Consider the following 23,536-nt stretch of genomic DNA (forward strand, 5'->3'; position numbering starts at 1 on the left):
GGCGGTTGGCCGCTGGGGGTCTTGAAAAACCGGATGTAGTTAAGAGGTTTGGGCTCTAGGTGCCGGATGGCTTTTTTGCCACCTATATCTTCATCCTGGGATCTACCAAGTTGTATCACTAAGGAAGCTGCTTAAGTTTCTGCATTCGTGCGAGAGGGCTAAGCCCCTCCTCTCAGCTAGATTTGTGCACGTCCTTCCTGTTTGCAGCAGCAGGTGTGTTCCGCTTTGAGCAACCCTTTCTTCTGTTGGGTGCTCAAGTCTACGGGGCAAATGGTGTGGAAGGCACTTCTCTCACCTTTATGGGCTCCATACCAGTTACGGCTGGTCCCAGTTACTCCAACTCGCGCCCCTACCACCCATGTAGCTTCAGGAAGGACAAGACCGGAGAGGGAGAGCTGACCTTGACCTCTTCAGGCTCGGGGCGGCTGTGCTTCCACCCCTCTTCCCAAAGCTTTGCAGCAGAGGGATCTAGAGGAACGATGGAGTTCTGGCCTTTCAGCCAGGAGACTAACGCTGTTTTCCTGGTAGCCAGACTCCAGGGGCGAGGGACCCTGGCCATTCCCGTCGGGAAAACGAGCGGGCAGGAATCAAGGAGCGTCTGGCTGGTTGGAAGCCAGTTCCGATGTGAGCAACTTTCCCTCAGTCGTGGGGTCCGGGGCGCGCCACCACCCCGCTCAGTGTTGTGCAGAGCTGGCTGCTGGCGCTCACAATGCTGGTTCGCACCCTCGGGGCAGGAGTCGGCGCGTTGCCATGACAGCGGCCCGCGAGGCGCGCGCCCGGGGGCCCACCACCCCCAGGCGCGCGCTACTCCCCCTTCCCGACCTCCCCTCCCCCTCATTGTGGAGCGCAACCCCCCCCCCGCCCCCGGCTGTGGGAAGGGGCCGGGCCAGCCGCCTGACGTCTGTGCGGGGCTCGGAAGAAGGCTGCGGAGCCCAGCACCGGGCAGTGGCTGCGGCGGCGGGCGGGGAGCTCGGCGCTCGGGGGCTCCGCCTTGCGCGTGGGGCGCTGAGCAGAGAGGCGCGGAGGCGGCGAGGGTGCGCGGGGGGCTTAGGGGGTAGCTCGGCGTCGTCTCCCCGCCACCCGCCGCACCATGGGCAGCGCGGAGGACGCAGTCAAAGAGAAACTGTTGTGGAACGTGAAAAAGGAGGTAAAGTCCGGGGAAGGACCCCCGGGGGCTCGCGCCTTGCCCCCGAGCCCCGGGTTGCGGAGCGGCGCGAGCGGGCCCGCCCTCCCCTCCCCTCCCCCTCCCCCCCGGACGCCGCCGCTCTCGGGCCTGGGCCGGGCGGAGACCGGGTCCTGGACTCTCTCGGATCTAGAGACAGCACCCCTCGGTCCGAGGGACCAGGCCGGCGCTCCGGCGCTGGTTTGCTCCAGGATCCCGCAGTTCCCGGCCTGTGACGGCAACAGTCCTGGGAGACCAGGGTCGGGGGAGGGGTGGCGGCGATTTCTGGAGAGGTGGTGCTACCCGTTCATTGCCCCCGCGGCCTGGGGAGGGCCCCGCACGGGCCTCCACCTGCGCTAAACGGTTTGGGGGCTTAGCTCCGGTTTGCGCTACGCCGGTTTCAGGGATTCCCCTGGGAACTGAGTCGCGACTGCGGGAGGGTTTGTCGCACACCGCACTGCTGCCACTCCACGCCCACCTCCCTACCGAGAGACCACGATGAAGGCGCGGTTGAAAATGGTTTTTAAGACTTACTTTCTCCTATTTGAGGAGCGCACCCCCCACCCCAAAAGTCAGGAATAGAGGAGTCCTTCCCTGTACTGATGTCCTTTATCTTGACCCTGCTCTAAAGCCCATTTCAGTTTCATTGTGTGTTTGGGGTGGGGGGGGACCCATAGGAATGACTCACCGTGTATGAGAGCTGGAGAGCTCAAGCCTGCAGCATGGATTAGAATGGATTAGGCCTCTAGAATGTGAACTCCTTGCACCTACCTTTGTGGCTGTCTTCTACCAGTTGTTCAAACTCCACAAGGGCAGGAAACCCGTCTGTTTTGTCCACTGTTGTGTCTAGGACTTGGCACACAGTAGGCACTCAGTGAGTTTTTGATAAATATCTTGGAGACTGCAAGATGGTGGGGATACATAACCTTGGAATACTCTGAACCTAGCTCTGTGTTACTTGAATAAGTTATTTAATCTCCTTGAATCTTAATTTCTTCATCTCTGAAAGGATGTGTACTTCATATATGAAAGTTTACCATATTGGTTCCTTTACCCCTTCCTAGAGTTTTAGGATTGGAGAAGACTCTGGGTTCTCATAAACTTCTGTAAGGCTCTAGATGGTTCTGCTGCATTAACTATGGCCTGACTACATGTATTTGTTCCCTTCTTTTTGGCAAAGAAGTGGTTGAAGCCATCACCTTTCCAGCTGTGTGTGTGAGAAGCTCTCTTGTAAGGTGGCCAAGAAAGTATTTTAGGCCAGGAGTATTATCAAATCAGCATTTAAACCCCCCAGCCCTGTGCTCACGTCGGCAGCACATATACTAAACCCCTCAGCCCTGATCTCCCCCAAGGAAAAGGGAAATCCCAAGTCTTAGTTTATCCTCAGGAAACAGTCTAGTGACAGAGACTCATGTGAGCAGTATAAATAAAAAGTAGCCATACCTAAACTATGGACAGATGTGCTAGGATTGTTGGTGTGATCCAAATTTAGGGTTGATCGGGGATGTAGGAAAGATTTTTTTTTTTTTGTATATTGTTTTATTGGAGTTCGATTTGCCAACATATAGTATAACACCCAGTGCTCAGTGCTCATCCCATCACGTGTAAGAAAGATTTCTGAGAAGACTAAGTATAATTCTTTTTTCAATACTTAGAAGGCTATTTATACTACTCTTAGAATTATTCCTTTTTTTATTTTATTTTTTATTTTATTTTATTTTTTTAATTTTTATTTATTTATGATAGTCACACAGAGAGAGAGAGAGAGGCAGAGACACAGGCAGAGGGAGAAGCAGGCTCCATGCACCGGGAGCCCGACGTGGGATTCGATCCCGGGTCTCCAGGATCGCGCCCTGGGTGGCCAAACTGCTGCGCCACCCAGGGATCCCGAATTATTCCTTTTTTAAAAATATTTTATTTATTTATTCATGAGAGACACACACAGAGAGAAGCACAGACACAGGCAGAGGGAGAAACAGGCTCCACGCAGGGAGCCCGACATGGGACTCGATCCCAGGTCTCAGGACCACACCCGGGGCCGAAGGTGGCGCTAAATCGCTGAGCCACCCGGGCTGCCCCTATACTACTCTTAGAATTATTCCTAAACAAATCTGAGAAATGTCCAAAATATGCCACAGCTATGTATATTGCCTGACAAAGTTTAACCTTCTCTCAGTTCTTAGTTCCCTTCTCCCTTCAGCACTTAAAGAGAACCATATCCTTTCCTCTTCTATGAGTAGAAACAATGGGGCTAATTATAGGCAAGAGCAGTCTTTCAACACAAAACCTCTGGTATAATTCTAGAGTCATCTGTAGGTCCTTCTAACCCCAGAATCTGCCCTACCAGCCTGTTTCATATGCCTGCAGGTCTTTGAGCTGTGACTTTATGCTTTGTTTAATACAAATCCCTTAGAATGTAATCTAAGATGCTTTTAACGGTTTAGAATACAGGATCAATCTGATTTCCCTCTACCTAACTGCTAACCACGAGCAGCTTCCAATAGAGAGAAGCCACTAGGCCCTTCTTCCCTCCTCCCCAGGCTTTAGAAGCTTTACCATTCTCCAAACTGTACAGGCCTAGATAAGGGCCTTGGGAACAAGGGCAGCATTAGAACACTGAATGCCGGGCAGCCCCTGTGGCACAGCAGTTTAGAGCTGCCTGCAGCCTGGGGTGTGATCCTGGGGACCGCGGATCAAGTCCCACGTCAGGCTCCCTGCATGGAGCCTGCTTCTCCCTCTGCCTGTGTCTCTGCCTCTCTCTCTCTCTCTCTCTCTCTCTCTATGAATAAATAAATAAAATCTTTAAAAAAAAAAAAAAAAAGAACACAATGCCATGACCAAAGAATGGCAGACATCTCTGCCCAGAGCTTACTTTTTTTGTAAGATTTTATACTGGGATTGAGGTAATCCATTTCTCTAATCTTCCCTTCTCTTCCCATCCTTATTTACTCTCTACTCTGCAAGTGTCTGAACCCAGACTAGGAAAGCAGGACCAAGCTATTTATTTGCTCACAAGCCTTTGGTTAGAAAAAGAAATAAGATGCTGCCCTTTTGTCCACAGGTGAAGCAAATCATGGAGGAGGCTGTCACCAGGAAGTTTGTGCATGAGGATAGCAGCCACATCATTGCTCTGTGTGGTGAGTGACTGGGGGCAGTGAGAAGTAGGTTTAATACGGAGGACAGGGAAAGATGAGTCCTTAAGTTTAGTAGTTTTCAAATATGGCTGCAAATTAGAATCCAACTCTGAAGCATTTGAGATCTCCCTGGGCCTGGTCCCCAACCTACTGAATCAGGATCTCCAGGGCCCGAGGATATCTATATACATCTAATTCCCTTGATCTTTTGTATGCATCAGAGTCACCCGAAGAGCTTATTAAAACACAGATTCCTAACACAACCCTGGAATTTCTGACTCAGGTAGGTTTGGGGCAGGCCTGAGAATTTGCATTTCTGACAGGTGGTTCTGAAGCTGCTGGTCCAGGACCACACCCTGAGAACCAATGACCTAGGTAATTCTGGTTTGGGAATCACTGCTCTGGTTTATTTCTACTTTAACTTTGGGGGAAGGGTTTGTATTTTCGGGTGCTTTCTGTGCCACATCTACTTTCTAATTAATCCCACCTGGCATCCCAGCTTCCCAAGCACTGGCTTGGGTGCAAAACAACAGGAGCTATGACAGGAGGGAAAGCCAAAAGCCCTCCCACCTTACAAGAGGAAAAGTCTGTAATAAAGCATCCCTTCCACTTCACTGTGAAGACTTCTGACTTTGCAGGGACAAGCCTATCTCTATATACAATAGAGTTCTCTTAAATTTCCAAAAATTTGATCTTCCTTTCAGCTCCCTTTCTAAAGAGACAGTTTGCCATCTCTCAAACTGTTGTTTTCCTTGGCCTCTGAGATTGGTGTTTGGGATTTGTGAAAGGGAAATTGTGTATTTCCGAGAGGAACAAATGAAAGGAGCACTGTTTGACAGTAGCGTGGTGAGGCAAATAGAGCTGCCTGTCATCAGTCCAACAACAAATGCTGAGGGTGTGCTGGGAGCCAGATACTGTTCTTCAGGTAGGGAAATAGCAATAACGAGATGGACAGTCTCTGCCCACAAGGGCTTACATTTTGTGGGGAGAGAGAAAACCAAATGCACACATAAACATATGCTATAATAAAGATATGAATAAAGTTAAACAGAGATGGGACACCTGCTGGCTCGTTTGGTTAAGCGACCAACTCTTGGTTTCGGCTCAAGTCATGATCCCAGGATCCTGAGATTGAGCCCTGAGTGGGGCTCCCTGCTCAGTGGAGAGTCTGCTTGTCTCCCTTTCCCTCCCCACCTCCCCCCATTGGCATTCTCTCTCTCTCTCTCTCTTTCTCTCAGATAAATAAATAAATCTTTAAAGAATAAATAAAGCAGAGAAATAAGGAAAAGCGACTGGGGAGAAATGGTATGTGAGCAGAGCCTAAGTGACAGACTGAGGATTCACATGAATCCTGGTGTTCTGCTTAATTAAGTCATCTTGGACAAGTTTCTTAACTACTGTCACCCATAGTTTGCTCCCCTTAAAACAGGATGGTGATTCCCACCCCAAGAAATGTTTGTGAGGATTGAGATGATGCATGTGAACATTACTAGCACTGTTAGAGCTCAGGAAATATCTGTCTTTCCTTCTCCTTTGGATGTTGAGGCTGAAACTAGGTTAGCCGGATTTGAGTTCCCACCATTTTCCTTTTGGGTAAGTTTCCCTGTTCTTTGAGATGATGTTATGATTCCCAGGTTTACAAGCAGCAATCTAATCTCACCTTTCCTCAGGCAGGACCTATGTAAGGGGAGAAGCATGATAGTCTTGCAATAAGTGACTTCCAAGAATATTAGAACTCTACTCCTTTCTACCTGTGTTGTGTGCCCCTGATATCAACCACTGTCTGCCATTGTCACCAGACTCTGCTGGTGGCCCAGTCATGCATGGCTTAATTCCTTATCCAGACCACATACAACAAATACAGAAAACAGAATAAAATAGTGCAAACAGCTTGTGCATGGGCGCCACACGTGGGTGGCCGAGAGTGGGGGGAAGAGAGTCAGGGAGAAAAGTTGTGGGTATTTCACATTCAGGCCAATTAAGATGAGAAGAAACTGTCATTTCTCCTCTGATCAGTCTAGGGGCCCCCAGGAAGCAGTGGAGCTTTCTCTTTTGTCTCCTGCCTAGAAGCCCAGGGCTCTTTCTAGCAGGCAGAGATCCTACCCTCAAAAGGAGTGATGTTTCTGCTTTCAGCCACTTTTAGTTTCTGAAACAGAACAAGGGTCTATAAAATAGACCCCAGTCTCCAGGGTTCTTCTGCTCCAGGGTTCTGTTGGAGGTTTCTTTGGTCTGCTAGTGCAAACTTAAATGTCCACAATCAGACGAGAAGAGTGTCTGGGTGTGAGACTACAGGCAGTGGTGGTAGGACCTGAGGTGAACTGAGTATTGCTTGCCACCAGTCAGCTCCTGCAGGAATGCAAGCCCCAGCTTGCCTTGGCCTTTGTTTTATTTTAAGAGAAGCTAGAAGTCTGGGTTTGTTTTTTGTTTGTTTGTTTTTAATCATGAGAGACACAGAGAGAGACAGAGACATAGGCAGAGGGAGACACGGGCTTCCCCAGGGAGACCAGTGTAGGACTTGATCCCAGGACCCTGGGATCACGACCTGAGCTGAAGGCAGACTCGCAACCACTGAGCCACCCAGGTGCCCCAAAGTCTGGGTTTTTATATGAAATTCCCCAATTTTTAAAGGTTGATAACTAATTTCCATTATATATATATATATATATATTTTTTTTTTTTTAATAAGTAGGCACCAGGCCTAACATGGAGCCCAATGCAGGGTTTGAATTCATGATCCTGAGATTAAGAGTTGGACACTTAACTGACTGAGCCACCCAGGCGCCCCACAAATCCCATATTTTAAAAATGTGTGGGCCAAACAAAAGGCATCTCCAAGGCTCTGCTTGTTTGCGGCCCCTGCCTTGCTGTCACTGAGGAGAATGTTAGCATGAGGGGTTGCCAACAGTATAAAGCTAAGTCAAGCCCATGGAAAAAGGAATCCTTGGGCTTTATCAAAATTGTTATTCTGTAGTGAGGTAAATCCCAACTTGAGCTCAAAAGAAGGTATATTTAAAGTAATGATTATCAAACTTTTTTTCCTGTCTACAAGCCATTTACATGCATCGTACAGTAGGATCATTATCAGGGATTCTTGGGAGGAGGCAGAGGAAAGAATAGGTATGTATTGATGGAAAACTCCACCCCTCTGGCTTTTTGAAGATTCTGATATGCTAGTCATCTTCACTTCTGGGCAAATGCTGGTCAGAAATGCATCTCTAGTCTGAAGTAGATCCAGTCTTATCCTGGGTCCTGCTATTGGCCCAGCCACATGCAGCATTCAGCTTTATTCTGGGAAGAATTGGAGCGCAGAGAAGATACTGAGAGATCTGAGCACAACAATGGTGTGAAAGTTAACCACAGAGTGGCCACCTTCCCTGGAACCTTGGAGAGCACTGGGGCCATGGACCCCTCTGCACTTTTCTGGCCCCTCTGTGCAGGGCCTGGGTGAGATGATCTACTCTCAGCTTCCTTAAGGTAGAGATATTTGAACTGGCAACAGAATCTTCTGGAGAGACTTAGAAACAGAACAAAGAATCCCTGGGTTGAACCCTGACCCTGGGCAAACCCAGGAAAACTGTGCCAGACCCCTTTTCCTATTACCCACGAGAGGAGTGAGATTCCCAGGACTGGGTGAGAAATGTGTTGTTTCTTGTGTGTGTATTGTGGTTCCTAAACCTGTTTGTCCAAAAGCTGGTCAGGCCCCTGTAAGTAGAAACTTTGTGAGGAAGCTTTGCTGGCAAGCCCTGGCTGGCAGAGAGGGGTTCTCTGCGTGCTATTCTCCAACCACCCAGCATGACTGTCAGAGGATTAGGCCTGTGTGACTACCCCTTCCCACAGGTGGAGACTGGGTTTTGGGGTGTGGGCCCAAACCTACCACTGTAGGAAAGGGTTCTTTGATATCGCCATGTTATTATCTTAAAAAGGTTTATCAAGTTTGCATTTCATTTCATAATACAGTCTTTGAAACATTTGTTATAAAGACATACTGTTGAATCAGATTAATGCACCTTGTTTTCTCTGTGGCTTCTTAAATCCCCTGGTGTAGGCTGATAACTCCTGCTACTGCCTCCTCTCCAGGGCAAGGTGCTTTCAGCTTTTTTAAAAGTTTTATTTATCTAATAATCTCTACCCCACATGGGGCTCAAATTCATGACCCCAAGATCAAGAGTCACATACTCCACTGACTGAGCCAGCCAGGCACCCCTCATGGTGCTTTTAACTTTTGCTTTTGGGCAACTCAGCATTAGGGCTGAACACCAAACTGTCCCAGATTTCATCTTTGAACTCTTCATTCATAATAATAATTATACATGCTTAAATAAGACACATTAACTCTCTTCCCATCATGGATCTGAGGTAATTCAAGCACCAACCTGAAAAAGTTTGGATCATCAGCACTGGAAAAGCCATATTTCTGGACCTGCCCTTCCTCAGGCTCATGTCTAGGTGTGGCCACCTCCACCGTATTTCTGCATGCTCTGTCCTGCTTGGGCACTGAGTTTGGATTTTAACCTTTGCTGGGTAGAACAGGTTTACAGAGCTGGCCTGGCACAGCAGGTTCTCAGACTCTTAATGTCTCTTCTACATGGAAGGTATTGGGGGTAGGACCCAGGCCCAGGTCAGCCCTGCCCCTCAGTCACCAAGGTCTTGGCTCACCCTGCATAGATCTTTGGATCCTCAATTGGAAGATTGTTGCTTCTGACTGAAGATGAGCTGTAATGGGAGATGGGTGGAGTCTATGGAGCTGGGAACAGCATCAGGGCCTTATTAACAACCCACTTCCTGCTCCCCGTTGCTAAGCAGCTTTCATTAACCTGGAAGGTCTGCTGCGGTGAACTCCTCTGGGGAATGGTGTGGAGATGCTAATGAGCTGGGAGAAAAGCAGGTGCTGTGGAAGGATTGCCTCTCACCTGAGACACTGCAGCAAGAGCTTTTCAGCACATGTTGAGATTCAGACTCCAGGCAGTTTTTAGTCTAGGTAAGGGATTTCTTCTGTCTTCTTCCCACCTATACTGAATGAAATCCCTAGGTAAGGGATTTCTCAGGAAATCTGACTTCTGCCTTCCATCTGCAAATAATCAAGCAGGAAGGAAGGCCCTCTGTGGAAGTGGGTCCTCTCATCCTGTCTTGGGATGAGGCTGAGGGCATATGGTGGTGGTCTGTAGGCGAGACACTTAAGTTCGTGACTTTGGCCAGTTATTCAGCAGCTGAATAACTGCTACCCCAGAAGGCTGATGTGAGGACTAACAGAGTGACACAGTAAAGCACACAGCATGGAACCAGGTACACAGTAGGTCCTGAATAAATATTGCCATTATCATTATCAGCACCACCAGCACCTTTTACTTTTTCTTATAGGTGATCCTACAAGGTGGGGCATGGGTAAAATAGGTGAAGGGGATTAAGAGTATGCCTATCGTGGTGAGCACTGAGTAGTGTATAGAACTGTTGAATCATTATGTTGTACACCTGAAACTAATACACCACATGTTAATTACATTGGAATTTAAAAAGTGATCCTAAAGCCTTCCCCATCAAGCCTTCTAGAACCTTCCCCAGGATTTCATCTGAGAATCCATGTTTCTGAGAGTTTGGAGCATCTAGACAACTAGAGAAATTTGAACTCCAGGAACTCAATCAGGGAACTTAAAAAGAAATTTTATTAATTTTGTAGGTGCAATCAAGATATTATATACATCTTTATAAAAGAGTCATCTTTTACAGATACCTACTGAAATAGTTACAGATAAAAATATATGATAACTAAAATTTTCTTCAAAATAATCCGGGGGATAAGTGAAAAAGTGGTTGGAGGTGGTATAGCTGAAATAAGATGAGTCATAACTTGACCATTGTTTGGGTTAGGTGATTGGTATGTGGTGTTCATTCTATCATCCTCTTTACTTTTGTATATATTTGGAATTTTCTGTTATGAATTTTTAAAATTTTTATTTTAATTTTTAAAAATATTTTTTATTTATTCATTTATGAGAGACACAGAGAGAGGCAGAGACATAGGCAGAGGGAGAAGTAGGCTCCATGCCGGAAGCTCGATGTGGGACTCGATCCCAGGACTCTCAGATCATGCCCTGAGCCAAAGGCAGACGCTCAACCACTGAGCCACCCAGGTGTCCCCATAATGATTTTTTTTTTTAAAGAGGAAGAGAGGATGGGAGGAGAAAGAGATATAGTGAATATAGACAACTCTCCTGAAAAATTTTATACAAAAGGGAGCAGTTAAATTGTTCAATACCTGAACGGGGATATAGGGCCAAGGGAGATGGTGGTGGTGGTGGTATGTGTGTGTGTGTGTGTGTGTGTGTGTGTGTTTTTTTTAATTGGAGAAGTTATAGAATGTTTATCTACAAATGGGAAGAACCCAGTAAGAAACATTAAAGATATAGGGAAGAGAAGTGATGTTTGCTGGAATGATGCCCTTGAGAGGCGAAGTGGCTGAAATCCAATGTGTAGGTAGACAGGGTGCCTTAGGGAGGAGTACAGCCAGACCATCTGTAAGGACAGAAGAGAAGGCAGGGGATGGGCCTGAGGTGCTGGGAAGAAAGGCACCAATGTTTTTTGGTTTTTTTTTTGAATGATTAAAGATGTCTTTATAAATAAAGTTTGTTCATGGGCAGCCCCGGTGGCTTAGCGGTTTAGCGCCACCTTCAGCCCAGGGCATGATCCTGGAGACCTGGGATCAAGTCCCACATTAGATTCCCTGCATGGAGCCTGCTCCTCCCTCTGCCTGTGTCTCTGCCTTGCTCTCTCTCCTCTCTCTGTGTATTCTCTTGAATAAAGAAATAAAGTCTTAAAAAAGAAATAAAGTTTATTCATGATTACATTCTAAATACACAGAATAAAAAAATGATGTCCGCTCATTCGTAAGACACCAACCAGAATTTTCTTATACTGTCTCAAAATTTAACAATCAATTTCCCAAAAAGGCACCAATGTTAATGATCACCCTCAGTGTATTTGAGAAATTATAAAGGAAGATTTTGCATCTTCACAGCCTGTTGCTTATAATCACTCAAAACCTATTGAGACAGGATCTGTTCCTTTCCCTAACTGCACCAAAGCTCAGAGAGATTTACTGGTTTGCACAAAGTCAAATAGCTAATAGGAAAAGGACCCGAGTTTGAATCGATACCTGTTTTACTCCAAAGCCCTACTACCCAGGGATGAGTCTACCCATGTAGCCTGTCTAGGAGAGGAGCCTTGAAGTGTGGGGCATTGAGGAGCAGTTGGCCCTTGTGGAGACATAGCTCAGGTCACCAAACAATGGACTTAGGGTGTTCAGAGATACTCTGGAAGACAGTGGATCCCTTGCTGAGCCAAGCAAGGCCAGCACTGGCCTGGTTCCCTGGAAAGTGCTGTCTATGCAGATTCTGCTCTGCATCTCCCATCACGGCAAAGTAGATATATGTGGTAGGAATTTCATTTCCCTCACCTGCTGGGTTCTGGACTATCAAGGCAGTGCTTTCTTCTCACACTGAGAGTCTGGATGGGAGAGTTGCTTTCTCAGGATATTGAACAAGGCTGACTGCCTCTAAAAGCTGATGCAGTCAGCATCACTAGTGCCTGCTGAGAGAAAATATACTCTAGTTACCATAGAAATGCTCATTCCGGGTGGAAACAACTGTTATAAATCCCTGGGTAGAAATAGCCAGCCAGGGAAGTGGGGAGGAGAGAAGTGGATGAGCCTGCCCTCTCGTCTTGACTTTTCCCACTTTGTCCACTGCAGAAAAAACATTGATTTCTCCCATTGGCCATTGAAGGAAGTTCCAACTTAAGAGGCTGGCCATCTCACCCATTCCTTTATCTCCAGAGAGGCTGCTCCTCTCCTGGCAGTCTTGATTCTACCATCCAAGCCATTCAGCTTTAAAAAAAATTTTTTTTAAGATTTTTATTTATTAATAAGAGACACAGAGAGAGAAGCAGAGACATAGGCAGAGGGAGAAGCAGACTCCATATAGGGAGGCCAATGTGGGACTCGATCCCAGAACTCAGGGACCATGCCCAGGCAGACGCTCAACTGCTGAGCCACCCAGGCATCCCCAAGCCATTCAGCTTTTAAAAATTCTGCTCTAGGGGCACCTGGCTGGCTCAGTTGGTGGAGCATGCACCTCTTGATCTCAGGGTCATGAGTTTGAGCCCTACATTGGGCATAGAGACTACTTTTAAAATATTTTTTAATAATAAAAACAAAAGAAAATAAAAATTTTGCTTTAAGGGATATGGCTCAGCGGTTAAGCGCCTGCCTTCGGCCCAGGGCATGATTCTGGAGTCCCAGGATCAAGTCCCACATCAGGCTCCCTGCATGGATCCTGCTTCTCCCTCTGCCTGTGTCTCTGCCTTTCTCTCTCTGTGTCTCCATGAATAAATAAATAAAATATTTTTTAAAAAATTTGCTTTAAGTAGTATCCTCAGAAACTCCAAACCAGCCACCTGTGGCTGACTGCTCCACCCAGCACTTTCCTCACTTGATTGGGTTCTCTATGGCAACTACAACCGAACTCCCTCGTTGCACAGATGGCAGCCAGCAGAGGTGGGAGAGCAGGAGTTACTCTCCACACCTCTTCCCATTACCATCCCTTCTTGGCTTAGAGCCTTGAGCTTAGCCTTCATGTCAGGCTGTGCTAATTCTGGATGGAGTGTCCTTATATCTCAATCAATGGCCTAGTTCTCTTTAGGCCGTTCAGTGGATTCCCCTATTACCAGGCCCCTGGGCTGAACACATAGCTATGTATATGAGAGCCAGGGTTGTTGCTGGGGCTCCCTGGGCTGATTGAGGACCCTTTTCAACCACTGCTGCATGTCTTGGGCAGCCACAGTTTTAGTCCATTGTAATGGGCTCTTGGGATACCTCAGCTTGTCCCAGCTCACTGAATTGTTTCTCTGGTCCTTCCGCAGCTCAGGTCACCTGTGGCTAAGCTGAGCAGAACCCAGCTGCCCCTGTGGGGGTGGGGAACCAAGCCAGTTGGGAGAGATTGCCAAGGGAGCTAAAGGACTTGGTGCCCATGGCCAGACCCAGCCCTTCTGGGTTTTGTGAGTTTTGATTCACCTCCAGGCTAGAGAAAGTCTCTAGCATCATCTCATAATAGAATCGTGGTATCTGGGTTGGATGGTCAGCTGTTTAGTTATTATAATTATTATTCTGGATTGGTAATATATTACCTGGTTCAAAAATCAAAACTGGAAAAAAAAATCAAAACTGTACAAAAGTATACAGTGTAAAGTTTACTCCTTTACCTGGCTCCATTCACCCACTTTCCCTCCACTTACCCATTTCTACATAGGTAACTACTTCCACTTTTTTTTTTTTCCAGATTTAATTTATTTATTTATGACAGACACAGAGAGAGAGAAGCAGAGACACAGGCAGAGGAAGAAGCAGGCTCCATGCAGGGAGCCCAATGTGGGACTCGATCCCTGGACCCCAGGATCATGCCCTGAGCCGAAGGCAGACGCTCAACCGCTGAGCCACCCAGGCATCCCACTACTACCACTTTTGTTTCTTATGCATCCTTACAGAATTTTTTATCCTAGTAAAATAAATTATATTCTTTGTTTCCCCACAAACAACACCCTTTTTGTAATGAAAAGGTATGCAATCATACTGCTTTGCATCTTGCTTTAGGAGATTTTTCATTGTTAGTTTCTAGAAAGCATCTTCAGTCTTTTTCAGAGTTGTATAATCTGTTGTATGAATATATCGAATTTGCTTAACCTGTCCCCATTGATGGAGATGAGGATAGTTTCCAGTCTTTTGCTGTTGTAACTAAGTAATCCTGCAGTTGTATCTGTAGACTACATTCTCAGAAGAGGGGTTACTGGGTCAGATGTTATTTGCCCTGTTGATAGATAATGCCACACTGCCTCCATAGGGGGGTGCCGGTTGGGACATCAGAGACTGGTGAAGGAAGGTTCTAGGACTAGTCTGGGCCTATAATTCTCAGCTTTTCCCTGGGAAGATGGTGCCGGACCTTTTGGGAGAGGAGACATCCACAGCAAGGTTCTTGTAGTTCCTTGAGCTCTCTTGTCAGTGGGATGGGATGACAGAGTAGGGAGCCCAGTACCCTGGGCTCATCTGACACCATAGTTCCAAAGTTCTACTGGAAGACCAAGGTGAGGAGTGAGGGGGTTGTTTATGGAATCATGTCTGTTTCTCTGTTTCAATTTATTCACCCAGATCTTTTCATTGCAACCAATGACCAAAAAGAGTATTGGTTTTTATTATTATTACATATTTGTCCCATATGAAATGAGCTAGATGGTGTCAGGGATGTGCTTAAGCCATGACAGGCATCTCCTGCCATGGCCTACCACCCTGGGGAGGGTGGGACAGAAAGCAGAATAAAGTGCTGGGATTCTCACCCTGGGACAGAAAGCAGAATAAAGTGCTGGAATTCTCCTTGGTGTTCTGGGCCTTCAGTCAGGAAAGGAGAGGCATGGGTCTCTGGATGGTTTCTCCTGGGAAAAGGGTGCTTGACGGTCTGTGAGAGGCCCTCCCTGGGGAGTGTGGGCAGCAGGAGAGTTGGACCTCATTGCTGATGGCTCTGCAGCCAAGTTCTGAGTGGTGTTCACTGTACATTGTGGGGCAGGGAGAGTCTTTATACTTGCACCTCTGAGTTTCGACCAATGGACAGTTCAACCCAAAAGTCTTAAACAGGGAGTCTAAAACTTTCAGAGGTCAAGTACCCCTTTTAGAGGCTAAAAATCAGGGATGCCTGGTAGCTCAGGGTTTGAGCATCTGCCTTCAGCTCAGGTCATGATCCAGGGATCGTGAGATCGAGTCCCGCATCAGGTTCACCATGGGGAGCCTGCTTCTCCCTCTGCCTATGTGTCTGTCTCTCTCTGTATCTGTCATGAATAAATAAATAAATCCTTTTTTTAAAAAAAGGCTAAAAATCATGGATACCTTATCCAGAAAAACACTCACCTGAGCATGCTGGAGCACACCAATAATTTTATATGCAATATTTGGGGGTCTTTGGAAGGCACAAAAGCTCATCCACAAACCCTCTCAGGATAGTAGTTCTCAATTATTTTTATTTTTTTTTTTAGTTCTCAATTATTATTAGTGTCATTGTTATTATGTTATTTTGTCTACATGCTGCACACAATATTTTTCATTGCATGTACTGACTTTCTGGGGGGTAGGGGTGAGGGGGGACCAACAGCCCTATGGGAATGGGGAAGGTCAAGTGTAGTTTGAGCAGCCACTGCCCAGGGAGCCCATGGAACTGGGTTAAGAATACCTTGGCATAGAGGGTCGTTTACTTTGCTCCATAGGTAGAGAGTTGAAAGGGATTTCTCCTTCCACAGACATTGCCTAGCACCTTGCCTGCATTTCATAGAAGGAACTTAGCAGTTCTGGGGTGAGCAGGAGGATACTCTGCATGATCTTGGGCTTCTCTCAATATTCTCTACTTGCAGTAATTGCTGAGGAATGCCTCTGGTCACCCCAGAGCACCCTAATGCCTGTGCTCAGAGGCTGCCTAAGAGTGTAGGTGAGGTCAGGTGGGATGGGAGTGCTGCTACCCGCCTTTCCCTGGCTCCCCAGCCTGGCTGCATTTGCAATCTCCTGGGGAAGGTGGGAAGGCTAATGGCTCATTATGCCTGCAATTAGTCACATCATGGAGGCACATGATTCCCTACAGGACGGCTGCCACCTGCTGCCACTCTGGCCATGTTCAGTGCTGCTTCTCTCCCACTCTGAATGGGGAGTGCAGTCCCAGGACCTAGAGACTGGAACTCACTCACCTGTACACCACAGGGCCACACAGGACCTCCATGGACCAAGGGGACAGCCATGGGGTGGAGTATGTCGACACTTAAGCAGAGATTCCCCCACATGCCCCATATACACATAATATGTGTAGACTTATCTGTCTGCATACACATGTCCACATACATGTATGAACATGCTGTGAGGAAAGGCTGTGCCTTATAAAATAAAGTTCCCTGAGGCCTAAGCAGGGAAATGCCCAGCAGGAAACTTCTAGGAGGAGGATCCTGCCTTGTTTCCCCACTCTTGGGAGGCTCTTGCTGGGTCTAGCCTCCAGGTCTGTCCCTGGGACTCTTTCCAGCTTCTTGACTTCAGTATAAAAGAGGACCAGAAAAAACTCTTACAGGATAGCAATGACTGCCTGTCAGTTACTAAAAATGGCAACAAAAACCAGGTGAAAGCCGGAGATCAGTGGCCATTTCCTAAGGCCAGGCTTCATATTCTAACAGCACTAGTCATAGTCAACTCAATGGGGCCTCTCAGTTGCCCTATTCTGAAAGAACGGCATCTCCACCCACCTCTGGGGAGCCTGTGATCCTCTCCCCTCTTCCTGCCAGGGAGAGGTCTTACAAAAACCCAGCCCTTGCAGGTTAACTGTGGAACAGGATCTTGGCAAAAAGGGCTGAGGACTCAGGAACCAACAAGGACCGAGTGCCCCCTGTGTGCCAGACTCATGAAAAGACTTTAACTCAGTTCATCTCGTGTAATGGGTCATGCCAGTCCTAAGAAGTAGCCCCATTTCATAGATGAAAACAGGCTCAGAGTGTTATCACCCATGTTTCCTAGGGATAGGGAGTGGCCATGCTAAGCATCAGACCATGTTCTGACTCCCGCCTCTAGCATAACAGTTGTCAATCCATATGGAAGGGCACCTGTGACATGAGGGGAGCACTCCTCCCACCTGTGGGCCCCCTAACACACCTGGAAGAAGTAAAAGGGGCTGGGTCCTGGGTCATGGTCCTGGCTCTGCCACTACGGGACTGTGATTAAATCCCTTCCCCTTTCTGGGCCTTTCCCTCCTCATGATGGCTAAGCACCACCACCCCCGCTGCCATACCTACTAATATTTTCAGAATCTATACATGCCCAGGGCAACCCCCTATCTTCCCCCCCACCCAAGTCCTTCTTCCTTCCTGCAGGATCCAGGCGAAGAAGATAAAGCATAGCCCCTAAAAACATGAAAGTGAAGGGAAATTCTCCTGGCACGGGAAGTAGAAATCTGTCACTCTTGGATGCAGGGCTCATCAATAATTCAGGAGCCACTGTTGGATCTGATCTCTGCAGTGGCATTATCAATATTTCAGCTCCTTCCCAGAGCCCTGTTCCTTAGCAACCACATCATCCGTGCATTCCAGGAGGGCTGTTGGGCTGTGTGCTCCCTGTGTCCCCTGTCTTATAGGTGCTGTCCATGCTTGCCCTTGTGGGCAGGGGAGGAGCCACTGAAACTGGCAACTTTGGTTGCCAGCTCACAGCTCCAGGACAATGCTACACACAGGAAGCCTGTACACACCAGATGAGGGACAGGGAGGGGTTCAGCATGGTACCTCAGCCCCTGCATGTCCACCCTGGGCAGGGACAGAGAGACAGAGACAGGAATTTTGGAAAGCGGACAGGGTATATCTCCCTGACCTGCCTTAGACTGAAACCCCTCCCCCTCATCCCAGCATGGGTCAGGGCCTGCCCTTACCCTCTGTTCCCCATAGATAAAAGGAAGAGGAGTGTTTCTCCCTTTCCCCCTCTTGCCCAGGCTCAGGTGATGGTTCCCTTTGTGGCTCAGGTGCAGTAGAGGCTTGCCTCCTACATCAGCTGAGACGCCGTGCTGCCGGCTTCCTGCGCAGTGACAAGATGGCAGCCCTGTTCACCAAGGTGGGGAAGACGTGCCCAGTGGCTGGGGAGATTTGCCACAAGGTACAAGAACTACAGCAACAAGTAGAGGGCAGGTGAGCCGCAAACCCTCCCATTACTCCCTTCTGCTCTTTGCACTTGTCATTTACTCCTTCCCAGGTTAGCTTCCTGGGCTCATTTCTTACAGGGCCCCTTGGGGTGAGAGAGCAGCCTGAGGGTGGGGGCTGGCTCCTTTTGGACACAAGCCCCTACTTCAACCCTCATCTTAGTCCTCTGGGTTCTTGTGACACCAGACACTGCTCCTAATGCCACCAGGCCTGGGGCTTACACCCAGGCCCTCACACTTCTGAAGCTTACCCTCTCTTTGCAGGAAGCCTTTGGCGGGCAACCAGGATGCCCTACGGAGACAGGGCTCTGCCAGCGGGAAGGCCCCGGCTCTCAGTCTGCAGGCCTTAAAGCACATATGGGTGCGCACAGCGCTCATCGAGAAAGTGTTGGACAGGGTCATGCAGTACCTCGTGGAGAACTGCAGGTGACTGCCCCATCCTTAGGGCCCACCTCCTGAGCACTCCTTCCGCCATCCCTCAGCAGGCATCATCATCCATAAATCTGTAGGCATGCCTCATCTTCCCCTCTAGCACCCAGAAAGCATAGACTACACCACGCAGCCCATAAAGCTCAGTCCATGTGGACTTATCTCTACTTAGTGACTCACACAAAAGGGTGTTTGTGGGGATGTCCCTACTTGGTGAGCTTGACTGCCCTAGAATGAGCCCCTATCTGTCTCTCCCTCTGACAGCAAGTACTACGAGAAGGAGGCGTTACTGGCAGATCCTGTGTTTGGCCCCATCTTGGCCTCACTTCTAGGTGAGCCTGACAGCAGAGAGGACTGGGCCAGTGGGGGGCTGTGGGGCAGGTGTTGAGGGGGCACCATCCAAGCTAACTGTCCCTGTTTTCCCAGTGGGACCTTGTGCCTTGGAGTACACCAAGCTCAAGACAGCTGATCACTACTGGACTGACCCCTCTGCTGATGAGCTGGTCCAGAGGCATCGTATCCGGGGCCCTCCTAATCGCCAAGACTCCCCAGCAAAGCGCCCAGCCTTAGGAGTAGGTATCACTCTCCCCACTCCTTGTACTTACCCAGGCTATGCCCATGGGCCTGTGAGGAAGGGCAGCTTGGCCTCCACGTTCCTTGCAGGTACAAGCCAGACCTTAGAGATGCACTGAGGTAGTGGCCACCCTCAGGAGAGCCTTTTATCCCTGCTGGCACTTACATAAATGCCAGGAGCACACCACTGGTCCATGGCTAGAGAGCAGAGGGTGGCCAAGAGCAGACCCAGAACAGAATGGATCCCTGGGTCAGCTGGGGAGGGTGTGCATGGAAGCCCAAGGTTGTCTGAGGCTGATTTCCCAGGACTAGGTGCTGAGCTGTGCCTTTCTGCACAGATTCGGAAGCGGCATTCAAGTGGCAGTTCATCAGAGGACAGGCTAGCTGCCTGCGCCCGTGAGTATGTGGAGTCCCTGCACCAGAATTCAAGGATACGGCTACTCTATGGCAAGAACAACGTGCTGGTGCAGCCAGTAAGAAAACTTAATGTTCACCCCTCCTCTCCCTCTTTTGAAAGGCCTGGGACTAGAATCTTCCAGTCACATTTATCCCTTTCCTCAGGAGGCTTGACTAGAGAGAAGGGGAGATGAGCCCTATTCCTCACTTTACAGTTTCATATACCTCATGCCTAGCCTTGAGAACCCCTTAGTTAGCATCTGCCCTGCTAATTGAGAACCTGGCTGTCCAAAGATGGGAATGGGAGCCAGGAAACAGGATGAAGACCTGGCTCGGGTATGGCTGGATGTACCTCCAGAATGTGCCTAGCACCTAGGAGGCCGACAGGACAGAGCCAGTAGCACCAGGCCAGCCAGCGGGAGGAGGTGCCCACATCTGTGTGTGATTCGTGTTCTCCCGTCCTTCCTCCTGGCCTCCATTCCAGAATCCTGTGACTATGCTACCTCAGCCCCCCCAGCTCCTGCCTGGAGCTTATTTCTCAGAGGCTTCCCCTGGGAACCTCAGCACCTCATCACCTCTGCCTTCTGCTGTTATCTCCTTCCCTTAGAAGGAGGACATGGAGGCTGTCCCTGGCTACCTCTCCCTGCACCAGTCTGCAGAAAGCCTAACTCTGAAGTGGACTCCCAACCAGCTCATGAACGGGACTCTGGGGGACTCCGAGCTGGAGAAAAGGTGGGGGCTCTGGGACTCTAGGCAGGGGGATGGACAGACTCCACTTGCTCTAGAAGGCAGGCATCTTATTCTGGTGCCAACAACTGCAGGAATAGGCTGCCTGGGGAGATTCCCAAGCTCTCTAAGATCAAGCCAGGCCTGGGCATGAAGAGGTTTGCCTGAGCCAAGCTCTAGGCAGCTAAGACTGCCAGGCTCTGTGCCATGACAACACAGCCCAGATGGACATAGCTGGCTGAGGTCACTTCTCGGCTATTGGTCCTCCTTGTCTTCAGGGTAGTTTCATGCGTTTTGGTGGTGGGAAATGAAGAAAGTGAGATGACGGGTCTTGCAACAGTGACACTGATCTGGTTCCTTTCCAGCGTTTATTGGGACTATGCCCTGGTTGTGCCCTTCAGTCAGATCGTCTGCATCCACTGCCACCAGCAAAGTGAGCCTCCCTTGTCCTAGGCACAGGATTGAGGAGAGACTGCCTTCTCCCAGCCACACACTGTGCTCAGCTCATTGGATGTCTTGTCGTCCTCTGGTCATCCCCATGCCCCATTGTTTTCCTACCCAGTTGGGAGGCCTGGCTGTCAGGCTCTGGTGGTGGTGACCAAAAGGTCTCAAGGAGGCCTGCCCTCACCTGCCCGTGTACACCCCACAGAGAGCGGCGGCACACTTGTGCTGGTGAGCCAAGATGGCATCCAGAGGCCCCCACTGCACTTCCCACAGGGAGGACACCTGCTGTCCTTTCTGTCCTGCCTGGAGAATGGGCTTCTGCCCCAAGGACAGCTAGAGCCCCCACTCTGGACCCAGCAAGGGAAGGTACCTCAGGGCTTGGGGCACTCTGTGTGAAGGGGTATCTGAGAGGGGTTCTCTGCTCAACCTTCCTTCCTTTCCCCACGTGGAGAGGCTGCCTTGGGTGGGACCCTGGATCAGATGCTACCCTGCACAGGCCAACCACTCACCCTTCCCTCCATAGGGGAAAGTGTTCCCTAAGCTACGGAAACGTAGCAGCATGCGGACTGTGGATGTGGAGGACATGGGCACCAGGCAGGCCACAGACTACGTGTTCCGAATCATTTACCCTGGCCACAGGCATGAACACAGTGAGTCTCTTAAGCTCCATCCATGGAGGAAGAGAGAGGGACACTCAGGGAGGTGGGGGAGTAGTGTTACATAGGAGGGGTGCCAAGCAGGGTCTGCTCACTGACCAGGCCAGGTTGAGAGGAGCAGTTCATTACTTAGCCTCTCACCAGACCTTCCCCTGAGAAGCTGCCATCTCTCTGAGAAGCTGCCTCTCTTCTACCTAGCTGTCTTCCCCCACCTTGTCACCCCAAGATTTTTGGCTCAGCCAATGTTGTACAATATTCTCTTAGCCTTTCCAGCCCTGGCCCAAGTAAAAAAAAAAAATGTGGTGAGACTAGCAATAGAAGGTGGAGAACTCTCCATTCCTCCTTGGCCCATGGCCTGACCTCCACAAGGCAGCCTCAATGCAGGATCGGTGCTTCCTTTTGGATGGTGTAAGTTGTTTCCTAACTCCCCTAGAGCCCAAGCCCTCCTCAAACCAGATACTGATCAGAGGAGCTTTAGCTGGAGTAGGGATGCATCTGAAGAAGGTGAAACTTGGAGCTGTCCGGGGGACCTTGAGGACTTGGGGGGTGGGTGTTGCTAATGATGGCTTGGCACTCATGGGTCCTGCCCCACCTGGACACATACCTTTGGGCCCACTGGGCCTGTCTGTAGGTATCAACCACCGCCAGAGTTCCCTTTCTCGTCTGGGTGCTGCTGCTCCCTAGAGGCTTCTGTGGGCCAGACTCACCATAAAGTCAGGGAACTTACTAGCATAGAGCATTTATTGCCACATGGACCACATGTTCCCTAAATTCCCTAATTTGTACCAATAAGTTGTCAGCAAGTTGTTTTTGTGTTAGCAGATGGAAGACCCAGATAGCAAACACACAGCCACAGTGCAGGTACCCCCAGCAGGCCTGACAGTCATGAGACATGGGGATACCCCTCCCAGAGGTGCCTAACTAGGAGCCTTGCCTTATGTCAGAACAAGTTTGCAAACCTAGCATTCAATCTTGGGCTGCTGTTCAGCTGAGATGACTCAGTGTCCATGTCCCTTCTTTAAGCTTTGGCATCTCCCAATTCTGGTCACTTTGCTTCAAGGACTGCACCTCCAGAGGGGCAATCCAGGGCCCCAGGAGCTGACATTCAGCGGAGTGACTCTAGGGCAGCTCTGAGCAAACCTTGGAGAAGTTGTTTGTATTTACAATCTGAAGAGGGGGATTTGGGGTCATCTGCAGATCTGGCTCAGCCTGGCCATGATGTGAGCTGAAGAATGATCAGGATCCATCAGCCAACAGTCGTGCCCTGCTTGGGCCAGGGCTGGGGAGCTCCTGAGCTGCCTGCCTGTCCTCATGGGTCCCTGTTTCTCACTCCCCTTGCTCCCCTGTCAGTTCTCCGTCTTCTGTTCTTCCTAGAGAGGGCCTCCTCCAGTGGAGCTCTGGAGCTGCTGTCTTCCCTCACTCCATTCCCACACTCTCCCCAGTAAATCATCCAGAGCGTTCTCAGCCCCCCAGCCCTTTCTCAGTGCCCAGCAGGTTCAAGGCGACCTAGACTCTGGTTCCTCCCTGTGAGGAGGGCGGCTGGTGCCTCCTGCCAGGACCAGGTCCTCATGCCTCTGCCTCTCTTGCTGTTCTCTTTGAGCAGTCACTATTAACTACCACCACCTAGCGGCCAGCCGCGCGGCCTCGGTGGACGATGATGAGGAAGAGGAGGATAAACTGCACGCGATGCTCTCAATGATCTGCTCGCGGAACCTCACAGCTCCCAATCCGATGAAAGGTTTTTATCCTTGTCCCACCCCACCCGCCCCCTGGCCCACCTGCCACCCACCACAGGGGCTCGGACGGCAGTGTTGGCATTATGGGACTGGGGTGGCCCCCCATCAGGAGGCAGGTCAGGGAGGGTGGAAAGAGGTGCTGGCAAGAAGAGAGGACTGTGCAGAGAGCAGGTAGCTAGCTCTGGGCTCCCCACTGAGTCTGTAAGGGAGAGGGCTTCATGCCTGAGAGGGAGGATGCTCTGGTAGGAAGATCTGACTATCTAGTCTCTTGGGAACCTGAATGTTTTTCCAAGCGCTATTCCCACTCCTGGGGGTCATGCTGGCAAACCTGAGACAGTGTCTCTTTCTTTCTCCCCTGCTGGTTGGGAAGACTGACCTTCCGGCCCTGGACCTCTGACTTCTGACTTAACAGAAACAGGATAGAGGTACAGGCCCCTCCTGGGCAGGGGTGGGGGCTGGACAGCTCAGGCAAATGAGTCCTGTGGCTCAGGTGAGGTGTTGGAGCCACCTTGGAAAGAGACCCAAGCCTGGGTTTACC

General features: G+C 49.5%; 1 protein-coding gene across 6 annotated transcripts in view; it reads left to right on the top strand.

Annotated features, from left to right (window-relative positions):
* Window positions 1–142: 142 nt before the first annotated feature.
* The window catches only part of SGSM2 (small G protein signaling modulator 2), a 35,580-nt gene continuing 12,186 nt past the window's right edge, over window positions 143–23,536 (top strand). The window contains exons 1-13 of one of the 6 annotated variants that reach the window (XM_038548506.1): window positions 992–1,147; window positions 4,224–4,299; window positions 4,620–4,671; window positions 17,865–18,027; window positions 18,303–18,464; window positions 18,732–18,799; window positions 18,894–19,039; window positions 19,379–19,513; window positions 20,044–20,168; window positions 20,528–20,595; window positions 20,812–20,972; window positions 21,130–21,256; window positions 22,866–23,000. In XM_038548506.1, the coding sequence (XP_038404434.1) occupies window positions 4,267–4,299; window positions 4,620–4,671; window positions 17,865–18,027; window positions 18,303–18,464; window positions 18,732–18,799; window positions 18,894–19,039; window positions 19,379–19,513; window positions 20,044–20,168; window positions 20,528–20,595; window positions 20,812–20,972; window positions 21,130–21,256; window positions 22,866–23,000 (1,375 nt within the window). In that variant the 5' untranslated portion in view covers window positions 992–1,147; window positions 4,224–4,266. Of the gene's footprint in view, window positions 214–986; window positions 1,148–4,223; window positions 4,300–4,619; window positions 4,672–9,117; window positions 9,275–17,864; window positions 18,028–18,302; window positions 18,465–18,731; window positions 18,800–18,893; window positions 19,040–19,378; window positions 19,514–20,043; window positions 20,169–20,527; window positions 20,596–20,811; window positions 20,973–21,129; window positions 21,257–22,865; window positions 23,001–23,536 lie in introns of those variants that run through there. The other 5 variants (XM_038548507.1, XM_038548510.1, XM_038548505.1 and 2 more) reach the window with 5 other exon arrangements.

The sequence above is a fragment of the Canis lupus genome, chromosome 9 (assembly GCF_011100685.1).
Source record: "Canis lupus familiaris isolate Mischka breed German Shepherd chromosome 9, alternate assembly UU_Cfam_GSD_1.0, whole genome shotgun sequence".
Lineage (NCBI taxonomy): Eukaryota > Metazoa > Chordata > Mammalia > Carnivora > Canidae > Canis > Canis lupus.